This window comes from Phyllostomus discolor, chromosome 7, assembly GCF_004126475.2.
Source record: "Phyllostomus discolor isolate MPI-MPIP mPhyDis1 chromosome 7, mPhyDis1.pri.v3, whole genome shotgun sequence".
NCBI classification, from domain to species: Eukaryota; Metazoa; Chordata; class Mammalia; order Chiroptera; family Phyllostomidae; genus Phyllostomus; species Phyllostomus discolor.
Genome location: NC_040909.2, coordinates 4,172,926 through 4,188,350, shown reverse-complemented (window position 1 = coordinate 4,188,350; position 15,425 = coordinate 4,172,926). Strand labels below are relative to the sequence as shown.

Genomic DNA, 15,425 nt, shown 5'->3' with positions numbered 1-15,425 from the left:
CAGGGCTCAAAGAATTCGGACGCTTCCGGAAGGCTGTCGGGAGTGCACGCGCGTTGCTGCAGAAGGAACCAGTAGCTGACATGGCCGGGGGCCTGTGGGGTGGGCCAGACTGCCGACTCTCTCCCACGGACCGAGACCGCGAGGCACACCGGCTGAGCCTCTGAGCCCAGCTCGGTGAAGGCCGCCCCGACTGGGCGGGGCTCGGAGGCGCACGCCTCCGCCTTCGGCCACCAGAGGGCGCCGCAGCCCATGTTCGCCCCGCCGGGCTGGGCACGAAGGCTGACGTCATTGGGTCCCGCGCGGGCCGCGGGGCACAAAGGGAGCTTTGTAGGGCCGCGGGGGCTCAGCGCCCGTCGTGTGACAAAGAGGCCTGGGCCGGGGTCGGCGCCGCGGAGGCGGGGAGGGCAAGGCGGGGGAAGAGAGGGTGGGGCTGGGGACCCGGGACCCCGCCTCCGCACACCTGCCAGTCCCCCAGAAGCCCGGGGCCCCGAGCGCTGGCAGAAGATGAGAGGCTGCAACCGCCCCATCGGAAAGGGATGCACGCTCCCCAGCCCCTGTCCCAGCCCCGGTTCCCCGGGCCTTTCCTGCTACCCCTGCCTCAGGGACTGAGGGCCGACAATCAACGAGAACAGGATCCCATCCCTGCCTTCCTTCAGCGGTCTGGCCCGGACCTCCCTGAGCCCCATACGTGAGGGCAGGACGCCGGTGCCCGCCCCCACCCCCCAGCAGCGATGCCTGCCCAGCAGGAAGCGGGCGCCGGAGATGGTTTCTTCCTTCTCTCCTGAGGGGGAGCATTACACAGAGGGGCCATTGAGGGGCTGGTATTGTCCGCCTGATGCACCCAGCGCCTCCCTCCCTGGGTGGGCCATGCAGGATTCTGGCCAGGATCCCCTTGTCCCTGGCTTGGCAGTGGTTCTGGGTGGGGTCCTGGCAAGCAGGACTTCCCTGGGTGCAGACAGCTAAGCCCCCACCTGCCCTTGGCCTTCCTATCCCTGTTCTGATTTGTAGGGCATAAGGCTCCATTGTCCCAATGCCGCGGGGGTGGCCTCTCAATTCCTCCTTGTCGTTAGCCGTTGGGAAATTCCCAGCCATGGAGGGTGGCAGGCTCAGGGGCATCCCAGGTGTCCTGCACCCCAGCAGGAGGGATTCCATGAGGCTGACTCCTGGGGATCCCCCAGTCTGTTGTCCAGGACTGGACCTTGGCCATACCTTGTCCCCCGGAGCAGCTGCTCGGGGGGAGGCGGAGATTCAGCACTCCCTGACCATGTGTCCCCCAGAGCTCTGCCAGCCTGAGGAGGCCCCTCTTCCTGGCCCCACGCCAAGGGCAGCTGCAGCCGTGGGGCCCAGGACCCCAGACGGGCAGGGCCAGGCAAGGGACCCAGGCCCTGGCTCCCAGACCGAGCTTCTGGGTCCCAGTATGAGGTGGGCTCTCTGCGGCCACTTGGGACCACCCTAAGGCTGATCCACCTTCCAGAGGGCCGCCCTACACCACATGGTTGCTCAGACTATGGATGCGGTGGCAGCCGTGGTATTTTTAACCCACTTGGGGGGGGGTGGTAAGATGACTGGAATGGCAGAGAGACCAGCTCGAAGTCAGAGACGGCAACCACTCCCCAGCCTCCTGGCCCGACCCCACCCCCGGCAGGTGGGTAGAGGCCCAGATCCCAGCTGCAGAAGGGGAAGGGGGCCTCCTTAGCCACGGGGCCTCTGAGGCTGCAGGGGCTGCAAGGTCTGAAGGAAGCCCTCCCCGTGTTCCATGCAGCCCCCTGTCTCCTGGAATCAGGAAAACCTCCCAGCCTCTCGGAATCAACCCCCTCTGCCTCATCCCTAGGGTGCTAAGCCAAGCCACCAAGGCTGGGTGGCTGCAGTCACCTGCCTGCCTCACGGCCATCCAAGTCCAAAGTTGCCCTGGCCAGCAGGGAGGGGACCGAGAGAGGCAGGACTGCCGCTCCTCCTCGAGGCTGAGGCCTGGGTCCGGGCCCCCTCCCAACAAATGACCCCCATCCTGCCTACTGCCCACAGAGATCCCAGGGCCCGCATCCTCGGACACGTCGGTTCCCACGACACACCCAAGTCCGGCCTCACGCCAGCCGGGGTGCGTGTGTCCGTGTCTGCCAGCCACTCAGCTCCTCAGTTAATCACACAGTGACGGGAACCGGAGTCCCAGGGGGCAGGGGGCAGGGCCATGGACCCCTCTCTCCTCCCCGCCTCGGCGTTTCCCCTTGCACGAGCTGCAGCCCCACAGGTGATCTTGGTTAGGAGGAAAATGAGTGTGACATCGATGGGAAGCCACTGGCTCTGCTTTCTGGCCTCACTGTGGGTGGGGAGTCAAGGCCGGAGGGGTTGGTCCAGGGTCAAGGAGATGTCCCTCTCCGTCCGTTCCCCACGCAGGCGGCCTGCAGGCCCTCTCTCTCCTGCTTCCCTGGGCCTGCCCTCCGCTGGGCCCTGGGGGCCTCGTGGTGGTAGCTGCCTGCCTGCCGCCAGGGACCCGGAGCACCGCAGAGGACTCCGCCTGGCCGCACAGGCGGCTGGGGCTTTCGGGAAGAAGGGAGAGGAGACCAGCAGGTGGCAGAGGGGCGGGCCTAACAGCAGGAGGGCGTCACCCAAGCCCAGTCCTGCCTGGGGTGGCCGGAGCCCTGGCCAGCAGGGGTGGGAATGCCCGGCTAAAGCCTAGGACCCCCAAGCTTCACAAACTCTTGAGTCAGGGGCTAGGATGGCCTGTGGAAGTGGGCACTCAGGAGGAGGACAGGCAGGAAGACCAGGGCCTCGGGGTAGGGTGAGCAGATCAGGGTCAGTGGGGCGGGGAGGCTGAGCATTGTCTAGCCCTCAAGGAGAGTTGTCCTGTCCTGAGCTGGGGGCTCTCAGGAGAGGGGGGTGTGCTTGGGCGCCGCTGAGGAGGTCACAGACTCGTGGGAGAGGAAGGTGGAGGAGTCCCCAGCGGCTGGGGAGGGAAGGATGTTCAGGTGGAGGGCCAGGGAAATCTCCGCGCTGGGGGGGGGGTGGGGGTGGGGAGGTGTAGGGGAGCGGGAGGTGGTGGGTGGTGGTAGGGCGGCGGCCGAGGACGAAAGGGGACAGGGGAGGAGCCGAACCCGAGAAGGGCTCCGGAGAACGAGAGGCCCCCAGGCCCGGATGCCGCAGGACGTCCAGGGCCGAGGGGGCTCGGAGAGTGCGCACCTGTGCGCGCGCACACACAGCCCCCCCCCCCCGGCCCCGCCCGGCAGTGTGCCAGACCTGCCCGGCCTGCCCCCGCACCCCGCACCCCGCACCCACAACCGCAGGGCTAGTCCAGGGAGCGACCCGAAACCTTTCATTTCCCCCTAGGGACACACAGCCGGGAGCGGGGGTGCCAGGGCTCAGCCCCGCCCCTCCCGGGACTCCTAGGGGGTTGACCCTGTTACGCCCCCCAGCGGCCAGGGCATTCGGAGTCCCACAGCCGCCCTCCTGGGAGCGCCGCGCTGTGTTAATGTATGTTAATGACACAGGGCCACCGCGGTCCACCTCTGCGGTTCCTGGAGCGGCCCTGCGCCCTCCCCGCGCTCCCCCCGCGCCCCGCCCCGCCCCGCTGCGGAGAAGGGAGGGAGACGGACGCCCCACCCCACCCCCACTCCCTCCCCGCGGAGCAATGAGGAAAACAGGAGTGAGTGAAGAGCTGTGATGTGGCTGGTGGGGAGGGGGGGCTGCCCCATCCCAGAGGGGCTGACCTCAGCCGGGGAGGAATGCGCAGGAGGCGGAGGGTAGGGGCGGGGCGGTGGGGGCAGGGCTACAGCCAGAGGCCCAGGGTTCCCGGTGGCCCCTCCCTCGGCCCCTCCACCTCAGCTCTGACATGGCCCTCAGAAGGAAAGGGAAACAGGCAAGGAAGGGAGGAGCTGATCTTTCCAAAAAGGTGGGCCAGGGGTCCCCTGGGGGCGTGGAGGCCAGGCTGGGGGCGGGTGGGAAGTGCCTGGACAGACCCTCCCCCAGGAGAGCCCCTGGGGCGGGTGGCAGAGTGTCAGGACATTGAGGCCTCAGTTAGGTTCGCCCCAGGACGGGTGCCCAAGTCCCCAGGGCGCACACCCTAGTACCCACGTGGCCAGAATGAGGAAAGTGGCGGCCAGCCCTGATGGCTAAAGCAGGTGGGAGTGCGGAGCCGCCGTGGCCTGGCCCCCGCCAGGCCCTGGGAGCGCTGGCCGCAGCCTTCCTCGGCTGGGCGTCCTGTCCCAGCTGCACCACCCAGAGCCCAGAACACAGGGCTCTGCAGGGGACAGGCCCCACTGGTGACAAAGGACAGGGCAGCAGGTGCCGGGACTTGGCCCAGCCGGCCAGTCACCTCCAGAAGGGAAGGCCCGGCAGGCTGTGCCACTGACGCGCAGCGCGAGGGCCAGAGCCCAGGCAGGCGCCTGCCCGCGGGTGCCCCGGCGGAGGGTGGAGGCCTAGGAGCCTGGGGTGGTGGCCCCAGGGCAGGGGTGCAGACAGGAGTAGGGACCTTAGCTGTCAAGAGCCAGGCCCAGGCTGCCTGAGCCCAGAGCCCAGAGCACTCCCAGAACCCAGTGTGTCTCTCGGGAAGGTCCCTGCCCCTCTAGGGCTGTCTCCCTGAGGCTGTTCCCCAGAGCCTGGTGTGCACGGGGACCGAGGAGCAGAAAGGACACCTCTTGCGGGGACAGGGACAACTGGCGCTTCCACTCCTGGGGCTCTTCCTTTCTGTTCCAGGGAGGGGACCCATCGGGAGGAAGGAGGGCAGTGTGAAATTCCCAGGTGGCCCCAGGATAGCCCGGTCCCTTCGGCTGGAGTTGAGTCCCAGGGTGCCGGGAAGATGGGAGCTGGGGGGCCCTGGTCCCGTTTCTCGGTACGGTCACAGGGCTGGGGGTGGACAAAACAGAGGCCGGGACCCCCGGGGCCTGCAGCACTGAAGGCAGTGGGGGCAGGTAGGGGGCACAGTGGGCGTGGGTGGGGACCTCGAAGGCACTTGCTGATCTTGGCTGCTCGGGTGGAAAGTTGTAAACAGCCAAAGAATTTTGTTTGCGAGCGTGGGGCGGGGAGGGGGAGGCTGCCCAGGTCCAAGGCAGGGAGCCCGGGGGGAAGGAGAGGTGCACCCTGAAAGCCCAGCAGTCCACACAGGGGTGTGTCCCTCCCCAACCCCTCCTGACAGCCCCTGGTTCTTCCCTTGACCCCTGCCCTGCCCTGCCAGCCCGCCCGCCCAGCCAGCCCGCCCAGCCAGGCCCCGAGGCTCAGGAAGGAGGCACGACCCCACCCTGACTGGGCACAGACGCTTCTTGGCAGGCGGTGGGCAGCAGAAGTACGTGCCCTCGAAGTGGCCACACAGCCTCCCTCGCTGACCAGCCGTGGGGCTCCTGCAGGAGGGTGCTTCTTGCCAGGGGGCTGAGGGGTCGAAGGGCATCCTGGTTCCCCCGTGTGTTCGCCCAGGCGGACCTGAGGTCCCCACTGTCGGCCACTGTCAATGCTCAGCCCCTCAAAAAAAAGTGCCCCCGGCAGCACCCATGGGGGGTGTGTCTGCCAGACCCAGCTCCGGGCCCGGCCTCCAGACCCTTCCCCACTGAGGCGCTGGGGTGCAAGAGCCCGTCCTGCCTGAGACAGGCACACCCCTGGGTGCTCAGGGTTTGGTGGGGCACAGATGCGGGCCCCCCCCCCCCCCGCCCCGGGTCAGGACGAGGGAGGTGGTGCCTGACTGGGCCCTCGCCCCGCAGGGACAGCCCTGCCTGCCCCTCTCTGGCCCTCCTCTCCCGCTCCAGCCTGGCTGTCACGGCAACCACTGGCAGCCAGGTGGCAGAGGCGTGGGCCCGAGCCGTGAGGAAGGCCTGGGACAGGGTCCCGAGGGCCCATCAGACCTTCAGTTGAGAACCCCCTCCCCTGACCTCCACCCCTCCCACCCCGGCTGGCTCCTGGGAACGGAGGTGGCAGCTGTGCCCCAGCTGCACCCCGGGTCCCCCCGGGGTGCCCCCACCAGCTGCTCCCACTGCCTGCTGTGCGGGGCCGCCCGGGGGGCTGGGAGGGTCTTGATCGTTTTCTCCTTCTTTGGCTCAACTGGCAGCCACACTTCCAGACTGCTGCTTGGGGCGCCCTGCCCTGCTGCTGTGAGGCCCGACGGGGGGGGGGGGGTCGCCCCTACCCACCCCTCCCTTGTGCCCGCTCCACTTTGGCCCGGCCACCATCCCCAGCCGTCCAGGCTGCCTGCCCGGTCACCCGATCTGCCCGCCCGTAAACTTGACGGCCAGTGTGGGGCGGCGGCTGGTTTGGTGGGGGCGGGAGCTGCTCCTTAAAGGGGCCGGCAGAGGGTGCCCTCGGGCCCCTAGGCTTCTCCCCTTCTTCGGGGCTCAGAGGGGCTCGGGTGGGGGACCTGCTGCTGGAGCCCTTGGCGGCCTTTGGGAAGGCAGCCGCGTGTTCGGTGGCGTCGCAGACCCCCCAGCCCAGAAGAGGCAGAGGCGGCAAGTGTCAGCTGAGGGAGAGAAGCAGGTGGGGGCCGGCCCGGGGCGGGGGGTGGGGGGGGGGTCCCGGAGCTGTGGCCCGGGCAGGGGTCGGGGGAATGGTCTGGAATGGGCCTCCGCAGCTCCATCCCACCCCAGGACCTCTCCCCGCACCAGGGCTCCCGTGCCCGGCACCTGCACAGCCTGCTGGCAGGCGCTGGGGCCAGAGCCTGGCCCCGTCGGAGGGGCCCAAAGATGGGGAAACCGTGAGGACGAGGGCAGGGGGGAGAGACTCAGGGAGGGGCGGGCAGCTCCCCTCGCTGCGCTGTGCAGAGAGGCTGCCCCAGGCCCCTGGCGCGCCGCACTTGACTCCTCCCGGGTCTGAAGTCAGCTCACAGAGTTGCTGTGTGTGACCAACTCAGCCCACCCTCCGGGGCCAGCTCGAGCTGGGGCTGTACAAGCAGCCCCGGTGGGAGTGGGGGTGGGGCTCCCGCTCGGCCCCTGGGGCCCAGGCACGGGCTCCCGGACCCACTGCTCCCTCTGAGGAGTGGGTGCCAGAGTGTCTCCGAGGCAAAGGCAGTGACTGAGGCTGCAGTGGGTTTTGCTCACTTGCATGTCCAGGAAGACAGGTGCGCACTTGCGTGTGCAGACACACTCACATGCACATACCCTCAACACACAGAGAGACACGTGTGCAAAGTGCACACATCACACAGACACACACTATGCCGTGTGTGCTCACACATGCATGCCACATGGCCTCCCAGGCGTGTGTGTGTGCACATACACGACACACATGTGCAACACAGACACACAAAGCAACTCTCAAACGTTCACACTCGCAGGCACCCCCGCACCCCGCGGGCTCCAGCCGCGAAGGCGCTTCTGTCCCCGGGCCTGTGGGCGCCCAGCCACCTGCAGAGGCTGGACCCTCCTGTGGCTCTCGCCCCCGCGACCGGCTTGTTGTGCCCGTCGCTCTTGGCACCTTCTAAAGCCCATTGATCCGGGTCCTCGTTGGCTCTGTGCCACCTGCTGCATGGGGCACCCTGTCTGTGTCCCCCACTGTCCCCAGCCCCAGTCCCCGGCCGGCGCGGAGCAGGCGCCCAGAGTGCGTGCCCCAGCGTCTGCGAGTGTGTGTGCTCGGGAGAGCGAGTCACAGAGGAGGGTGACGTGGTGGGGCGGGTGCCTGCCTGTGCCAGGGTGACCCCAAGGGTGTGCCCGGCGTGGGTGTGTCTGTGATTGTGGGCAGGCAGGGCACCCTCCGAGGGAGGGCGGGGAGGGCTCGGAGGAAGCGGAATGCGACCCCCCAGCCTCCTTCCCCTAGGGGCTGTAATCCGATCTCCGGGGGCTCCCCCCGGCTGCCCTCCCTCGCCCTTGCTGTGACTCCTTCTCTTCCAGATCCCGGGGCAGAGTCCAGGGCGGCTCAAGGCTCCTCCACTCGCGCCTGCTGATCCCTGAGCGCCCCGGCTGGCCGGGATGGGGCGGGCCGAGGCCGCCGCCATGATCCTGGGCCTGGCCCTGGCCCTGCTCTGGACGGCGCTGCCGGGGGGCGCCGCCCCCAGCCCTCCGCGCCTTCGGCTCTCCTTCCAAGGTAGGCGCACCTGGCAGGTGGGAGGCCCAGCCCGGGGCGGGCGGGGGAGGGGCCCGGCGTGGGCAGGGGGCACTGTGTTCTCTGCCGGGCCACCTGGCCTGCGTGGACCCCCTGATCCGGACTGGACTGGGAGCACTCGCGGTCCACCTCCAGCTCACCCGGCCCTGGCCTCAGGCCCCCGCCTCTCTGCCCGCATTCCCCTCTGCTTTCCCAGCAAGCCCCCTCCGGTCCCCATGGCAACAGACCCTGCCTCTGCCCCGTCCGCTACCCCTCTGGGACGTGGAGGTGTGGGGCCCTCAGAGCCCCCTTCCACACCCGCTACCTGGGAGTAATCGCTAGGCAGGGGCGGGCAGGGTGGCAGAGAGCGCTCAGCCGGATTTGGGGGCTGGGGTTCTGGCTTTCCCTGCGTGCCCGGCCTCCTCCAGAGCCCCGGCCTCCCCGTGCGCCTGTCCGGAGACGACGCTGCTCGTCCCAGCACGCCCCCAGGAGCTCGCCCAGCCCTCCTCCCCTGGGAGTGGGGCTGGCGGTTGTGCTGCCCACCCTGGGAGCTTCATCCCTGGGTGGGCCTCCGTGAGTGTGCACTGACACAGGTGTGAGTCCACCCGTGTGTGGGCTGCCGGGTCATGGCCGTGGACAACCGTGGCCTGTAAGAGAGACAGCAGGCTGGGCCCGGGGGGAGCCCCAGCAGTGACTCTCTGTGTGCCCCAACTCTGCAGAGCTCCAGGCCCAGCACGGCCTCCGGACCTTCCGGCTGGCGAGGACCTGCTGCTATGAGGCTTTGCTGGTGGACGAGGAGCGCGGACGCCTGTTCGTGGGCGCCGAGAACCACGTGGCCTCCCTCAGCCTGGACAACATCAGCAAGCGGGCCAAGAAGGTGCCAGGGCCCCCCCGCCTCGGTGCTGCCCAGGGAAGGAGCCCTGGGCCCCCCCTCGGGGCTCCCCGGAGAGACCAGGGGGTGGGCGCCCCGAGTGGGCGCCCTCGGCACAGTGAGAAGTCCCTGACCGGTGTTCCCCCTTCCCCAACCTCCGTAGCTGGCCTGGCCGGCCCCTGTGGAGTGGCGAGAGGAGTGCAACTGGGCCGGGAAGGACATTGGTGTGAGTGCTGGCGGCCCGGGTGGGGGCGGGGCGGGGCGGGCAGCCCCTCACTCTGGACAGGGCAGCGCTAGAACAGAGGCCCATCTGTTCCTTCGGGGATGGGGGCGGGGGGTTGAGGTGGCTGAGGCCTGGAGGTAGTGAGTCAGGGTGGGGGCTCATGTGATGTGATTCTTCCTGGGGGCCTGTGAGTCACAGGGGGCACGGCGGGGCCTGTGCTTCCCGGTTCACCCGTTCTGGTGAGAGGTGGGCCGGGCTGGTCGCCAACGGCACCCAGGTCCCCGTAGCCCCTTGCGGTACTTGCCTGGGCTTATGCAGAAGGAAGGGGTGAGGGTGCCCCTGGTGAGCTGGGACCCCTTAAGGCCACCTCCCGGCGGGGAGGCCTCATTGTCCCTGCCCCTGCCCCTGTCTGCCCACTAGACTGAGTGCATGAACTTCGTGAAGCTGCTGCACTCCTACAACCGCACCCACCTGCTGGCCTGTGGCACAGGGGCCTTCCACCCCACCTGCGCGTTTGTGGAGGTGGGCCACCGGCTGGAGGTAAGGCCGGACCCGAGCAGAGAGGGCGGCTGTGGCAGCGGGCAGGGGCCTGGCTGTGACGCCCCGCCCTGCCCCCAGGACCCCGTGCTCCGGCTGGACCCCCGGAGGCTGGAGGATGGCAAGGGCAAGAGTCCGTATGACCCCAGGCACCGGGCTGCCTCCGTGCTGGTGGGTGAGTCCGAAGGCTGGGGTCCCAGCACCACTCCCGGAACCCCAGGAAGTCCCCAAACCCTCCCTAGAACGCCAAGGAGACCCCCATAACCCTACCGACTCCCCAAGAGTCCCCACAGCTCCACAGGCCCCCAGCCCCCGCACCCCGAGTGCCCTCCGCACGCGGCTGAGCAGCCCTTGCCCGGTCTGCAGGGGAGGAGCTGTACTCCGGGGTGGCCGCAGACCTCATGGGCCGGGACTTCACCATCTTCCGCAGCCTGGGCCGGCGGCCGAGTCTCCGCACGGAGCCACACGACTCCCGCTGGCTCAATGGTGACAGACTGGTGGGGGTGGCAGGAGGGGACCGTCATCCCCAACGGGGCAGGTGTGGAGTAAGGCCCGTAGAATAAGTGAGCAGGGGGTGCAGCCTGGTCTCGCCAAGCACTACGGTGTGGCAGGCCCTGCGAGGGACTAGGCTGGTGTGGCCCACGCCCTCTTTGAACTCACAGACCTCCTAACAAATGATAAAATAAACTCCATTGGCCGAGAGACCTGTGAGAGAATGGGGGAGGGGAGGGGGCCAGGTGGCGGCAGTGAGAGAGTCGGGGAAAGGGCCCCACTCCGCTGAGGATAGACGTGAGCTGGGCTGCAGGTGGGCCACTCCAGGCAGTGAAGCAGCCAGTGCCAGGGCCCTGGGAAGGAACGGGCCAGGAAACAGATTTGCAAGAGAAGCCATGATTGGACCCAGCAGAGTGCTTGAAACAGGGGTGGGGCATCTGCGTCCCGCTAGAGAAAAAGCTTCCCGAGTGAAGGTAATACCGGACACCGATGTCCCTCCTTTCTTAGCCTTCTGGACAGGGCAAGTGTCCGGGGCAAGGTGAGAAGGCTCCCCTCATCGGGCGCCTGCGTTCCCAGTTAGCCGCGGTCTCTGCTGCCCTCTGGCGGCTGCTTCTTGACTCGCAGGCCCTGACCCTTTGGAGTCTGTGCAGGAAGCACCTTCTGAACTTGGTCCTAGAAGCTGTGAGCAGTCAGATGCTGCTCGGTGGGCTCCTGGGAGACAAAGAAGAGGCAGCACGTGGGTCTCACAATGGATGGCAGAGGGGGCGTCGGGGCCAGGAACTCCCTGACTTCACGCCTTCTCCTGTGGCCAGAGCCCAAGTTCATTAAGGTCTTCTGGATTCCGGAGAGCGAGAACCCGGATGACGACAAGATCTACTTCTTCTTCCGCGAGTCAGCGGTGGAGACGGCGCCGGCCCTGGGGCGCCTCTCCGTGTCCCGCGTGGGCCAGATCTGCCGGGTGAGGGCTCCCTGCGTGACCCCCCTCCGAGTGACCCCGCTCCACCCCGCTGCCCTCTGGGGCCTCACCCTCATCCCCTCCAATGGGCCCCGCAGAATGACGTGGGTGGCCAGCGCAGCCTGGTCAACAAGTGGACCACATTCCTGAAGGCGCGGCTGGTGTGCTCCGTGCCCGGCGTCGAGGGCGACACGCACTTTGACCAGCTCCGTGAGTGCCGGGGGTGGAGGCTGGCGTGGGGGAAGGGAGGGCAGGGGCGCGGATCCCGGAGCCTGCCGGGCTGGGCGCCCTCCCCGACCAGGCCCCGTCCCCACAGAGGATGTGTTCCTGCTGTCCTCGAGGGACCGCTGGACCCCGCTGCTCTACGCTGTCTTCTCCACTTCCAGGTGAGGGGCGCGAGGTAGCCGGGTGGGGCGGCCTGGGCCCTTCCGGGCCTGTCACTCCACGCGTGTTCTCGCCCGCAGTGGCGTCTTCCAGGGCTCCGCGGTGTGCGTGTACAGCATGAGCGACGTGCGCCGGGCCTTCCTGGGACCCTTTGCACACAAAGAGGGGCCCATGCACCAGTGGGTGGCCTACCAGGGCCGCGTGCCCTACCCCCGGCCCGGCATGGTGCGTAGTAGCCAAGGGACCCCCGCCACTACCCACGGAAAGCCTCGGGGGTGGAGAACTCGGGGTCTTCTTGGTGAAATGTGGTGTCTGCCTTTGGTTATGGCTGAAAAAAGTCACCTTCACCAGGCAGGGCCCCTCCGGGTGAGGCCACGCCTGCTCCTCAGACTCCTGAGGGCAAAGCTTGGTCTCCTCTCGCAGCTCCCCAGGCCTGGGCTCCGTCCGACCCCCCACAGCCCTCCCCCACCACCTGCACACTCCATTCCCCACGCCTGCTGTGGAGGGCTGCCCCCCAAGCCCTCACGCCACGCCCCCGCCCGCCTCCTCCCCGCCCCCTAGTGCCCCAGCAGGACTTTCGGCACCTTCAGCTCCACCAAGGACTTCCCCGATGACGTCATCCAGTTCGCCCGGAACCACCCCCTCATGTACAATCCCATCCTGCCCGTGGGGGGGCGCCCTCTCTTCCTGCAAGTGGGGGCCGGGTACACCTTCACCCAGGTCGTTGCAGACCGCGTGGCAGCTGCTGACGGGCACTACGACGTCCTCTTCATCGGCACAGGTCAGGGACCTCCCGACCGCCCGCGGGCCCCCCGGCCACGCGCTGTGGCCTGCCGTAGAAGCTCCCCTGGCCGAGCCCCCTGTCCACGCTTTGCCTGGGCTGTGTCCCCGTCTCCTGGGTGCCGCTCTGATTGGTCCAACCCACCGACCCAGCCAGGCTGAGGGTGGAGGCCTCTGAGGGGAAGAGCACCCGGGCCCTCCGTGTCAAGGAACAGGAAGAGTCACCCGCCCCCTCTCACCCCTGCAGACGCCGGCACGGTGCTCAAGGTGATCTCGGTCCCTAAGGGCGGCCGGCCCAACGCGGAGGGGCTGCTCCTGGAGGAGCTGCACGTGTTCGAGGTGAGGCCCAGCACCCATCCCCGGGCAGCCCCACACATGCACGCAGCCCTGGTCCCAGCACCCCTTCTCTCTCTCTCAGGACTCTGCTGCTGTCACCAGCATGCAAATCTCCTCCAAGAGGGTAAGTGGCCAGAAGTCTCAGGGGTGGAACGGACCGCACCGGTGCCCGGGCACCCCTGGCCCCGTACCTCCCTTGGTAGCGTGAACCCTGGGTCCAGGTATAGACTCTGCTGCCTTCGTTAGGCTGTGTCACCTGAGACCTCGGTGTTCTCCACTGTCAAGTCGGGGAGGGACCCCTGACCCCTGGGAGGTGGGCACAGGGCCTCCTTCGGTCAGTCCGGAGCCCCTCCTGCCCCCTAGCACCAGCTGTACGTAGCCTCGCGGAGTGCGGTGGCCCAGATCCCTTTGTACCGCTGCGCCGCCCATGGCCGCGCCTGCTCCGAGTGCTGCCTGGCGCGGGACCCCTACTGCGCCTGGGACGGAGCCACGTGCACTCGCTTCCAGCCCAGTGCCAAGAGGTGGGCAGGGGCCGGCAAGGGGGGTCGCCGGGAGGGAGTCCTTGGTGAAACGAAAAAGGGCTCAGGGAGGCTCCGATATCCCCCCACTAGGAGGTTCCGGCGGCAAGACATAAAGAACGGCGACCCCAGAACGCTGTGCTCTGGGGGTGAGTGCCCAGCTGCCCCGCCTCTCATCCCTTGAAGATGCCCCGCCCCGCCCTGCCGGGCCTGGATCTGACTTTCCCTTGCTCCCAGACTCGTCCCAGCCCGCGCTGCTGGAGCGGAAGGTGTTCGGTGTGGAGGGAGGCAGCACCTTCCTGGAGTGTGAGCCGCGCTCGCTGCAGGCGCACGTGGAGTGGACCTTCCAGCGCGCAGGGGAGGGGACCAGCACCCCGGTGAGCTTGGCGGGGAGTCCTGCCCCCTACGGCCGTGACTAATGAGGCCCCCGGCCTGTTCCGCACTAGATGAGCCCCGCACAGCGAGGCTCCACCCACTCCGACCCCTTACATCCGGTCCCTTTTGCGGGTGAGGCCCCATGCCGGCTAACTAGGCTCCTGGCCTCTCCCTCCCTCTCTCTCCCTCTCTCTCACACACACACACACACACACACACACACACACACACACGACAAAAGCCCCGCCCCCACCCCATCTATTGATTGAGAGCCCTGACCTGCTCCCCATGTTCAGGTAAACCACCGCCCTTTTCGGGTCTCCCCACTTGAAGACCACCGGCTTTCTTGTACCCAGCCTTCAGATGTGCACCTGTGTGCGCCCCTTTTCCTCTCCCACTCGGCCACGCCACCGTGGACGTTTGCCTCTCCAGTCCCACGCGGGGGCAGGGAGCCGTGTTTCCCACCCTGCCGCCCCGCCTCACGCTGGTTTGGCCCGCAGGTGCCGGCGGTGGAGCGCGCGGAGCGCACGGCGCGGGGGCTGCTGCTGCGCGGGCTGCAGCGCGGGGACTCGGGCGCGTACCTGTGCGCCGCGGTGGAGCAGGGCTTTTCGCAGCCGCTGCGTCGTCTGGTGTTGCACGTGTTGAGTGCTGCGCAGGCCGAAAGACTGGCGCGAACCGAGGATGCGTCCCTTGTGCCACCGAGCCCCAAGCTCTGGTACCGGGACTTCCTGCAGCTGGTGGAGCCGGGTGGCGGTGGCGCGAGCTCCCTGCGAATGTGTAGGCCACAGCCGGCGCCGCGCCCAGCGCCTTCAGAGTCACAGAGGAAGGGTCGCAACCGGCGGACAAACGCCCCAGAACCGCGTGCTGAGCGGGGGCCGCGCAGCGCAGCACACTGGTGATTCGGCCATCTCCACGCCGGGACTGGGGAGGACACAAGAGGACAGGCTGGAGAAGGGGCAGACAGACCCTGGGAGACAGACAGCGAGGGGCCGGCACGCTGCTGTCCCAGGCCAACCAAGGCAACCACCGACAGGCTCCGGCCTAGGGGAAGGCGCCGGCTTATTTATTAACAGAAGATAACCCCTTGAATGTAGCCCCGGGAGGGGCCGCCCAGGCACAGGGCACAGGGTCTGGCTGGTCGGGAGGGGGCAGAGAAGCAGGGCTCCGGGACAACAAGGTGGGCCGGGGAAGTACCTGGAGTGCTCACCCCGGGAGAAGGGCCTCCTGGTCTGGGCAAGGAGCAGGAAGCTGTGAACAGGCCGGGCTGCTGGGGGCGGGGCGGGGCAGGCCCACTGTACTAATGCAATAAACACGTTATCAGCGGAAGCCGGAGCGGCCCCAGCAGACAACCGCTGGTCCCAGGCCTCTCGGGGTGGCCCTGGCCCCCTTCCTAGCGGTCTCGGGACCTCAGTTTCTTCTGCCTGAGGATGTTGTGGTGGTGAAGGTTGCAGGTGGTGACCGTGTGGCTGAGTGTGCCTTACAGGGAGGGCCCGAGGAGATGCTGGCGTGCACAGTGCGTTCTGAGCAATATAATTTCTGGGCCAAGGGCTCTGAGGGAAATAAAACTGGATGAAGTGGAGGAGAGCGGAAGGCCTCATAAGGGGTTGGCGCTGGAGCTCAGGGACGAGGAGCCAGCCATGGGAGTCTCCAGGGGCGGAACACCCCAGGAGGGACAGTCCGTGCGGAGGTCCTGAGCAGCTGTGTCCTGGCTTTGGGAAACGTGGAGCAGTGATGGGTTGAGGAGGTGCTGGGAGGCCAAGCCCCACTGTCTTGCTCTGTTCCACCTGGGAAGAAGGGACGCAGGGCTCTAACAGCAGAAGCTGGGCCCTGAGCTGGACCATGCCCTGCTCCCAAGGGGGAGTGGGGCCCTGCACCCTTACACAGCCCCGTGTGACCCGTGCGCGCCTGTGAAAGGGAGGGAGGATTGGAACTCTGTTGTGCCGAGTGCTTCAGACAGATGGCTGTATT

The 15,425-nt window shown here is 67.8% G+C and overlaps 1 protein-coding gene across 1 annotated transcript; it reads left to right on the top strand.

The window, feature by feature from the left end:
* The first annotated feature begins 3,779 nt into the window (after positions 1-3,779).
* SEMA3B (semaphorin 3B) lies at positions 3,780-15,036 on the top strand. Its single transcript, XM_028517900.2, has 18 exons — positions 3,780-3,883; positions 7,797-7,989; positions 8,706-8,863; positions 9,021-9,083; positions 9,501-9,620; positions 9,699-9,792; positions 9,984-10,103; positions 10,922-11,067; positions 11,163-11,274; positions 11,381-11,450; positions 11,529-11,673; positions 12,010-12,229; positions 12,476-12,567; positions 12,647-12,688; positions 12,928-13,085; positions 13,176-13,231; positions 13,320-13,459; positions 13,958-15,036. The coding sequence occupies exons 2-18, from the start codon at positions 7,875-7,877 to the stop codon at positions 14,354-14,356; spliced, it is 2,250 nt and encodes a 749-aa protein (XP_028373701.1). The 5' UTR covers positions 3,780-3,883; positions 7,797-7,874; the 3' UTR covers positions 14,357-15,036.
* The last annotated feature ends 389 nt before the right edge of the window (positions 15,037-15,425 follow it).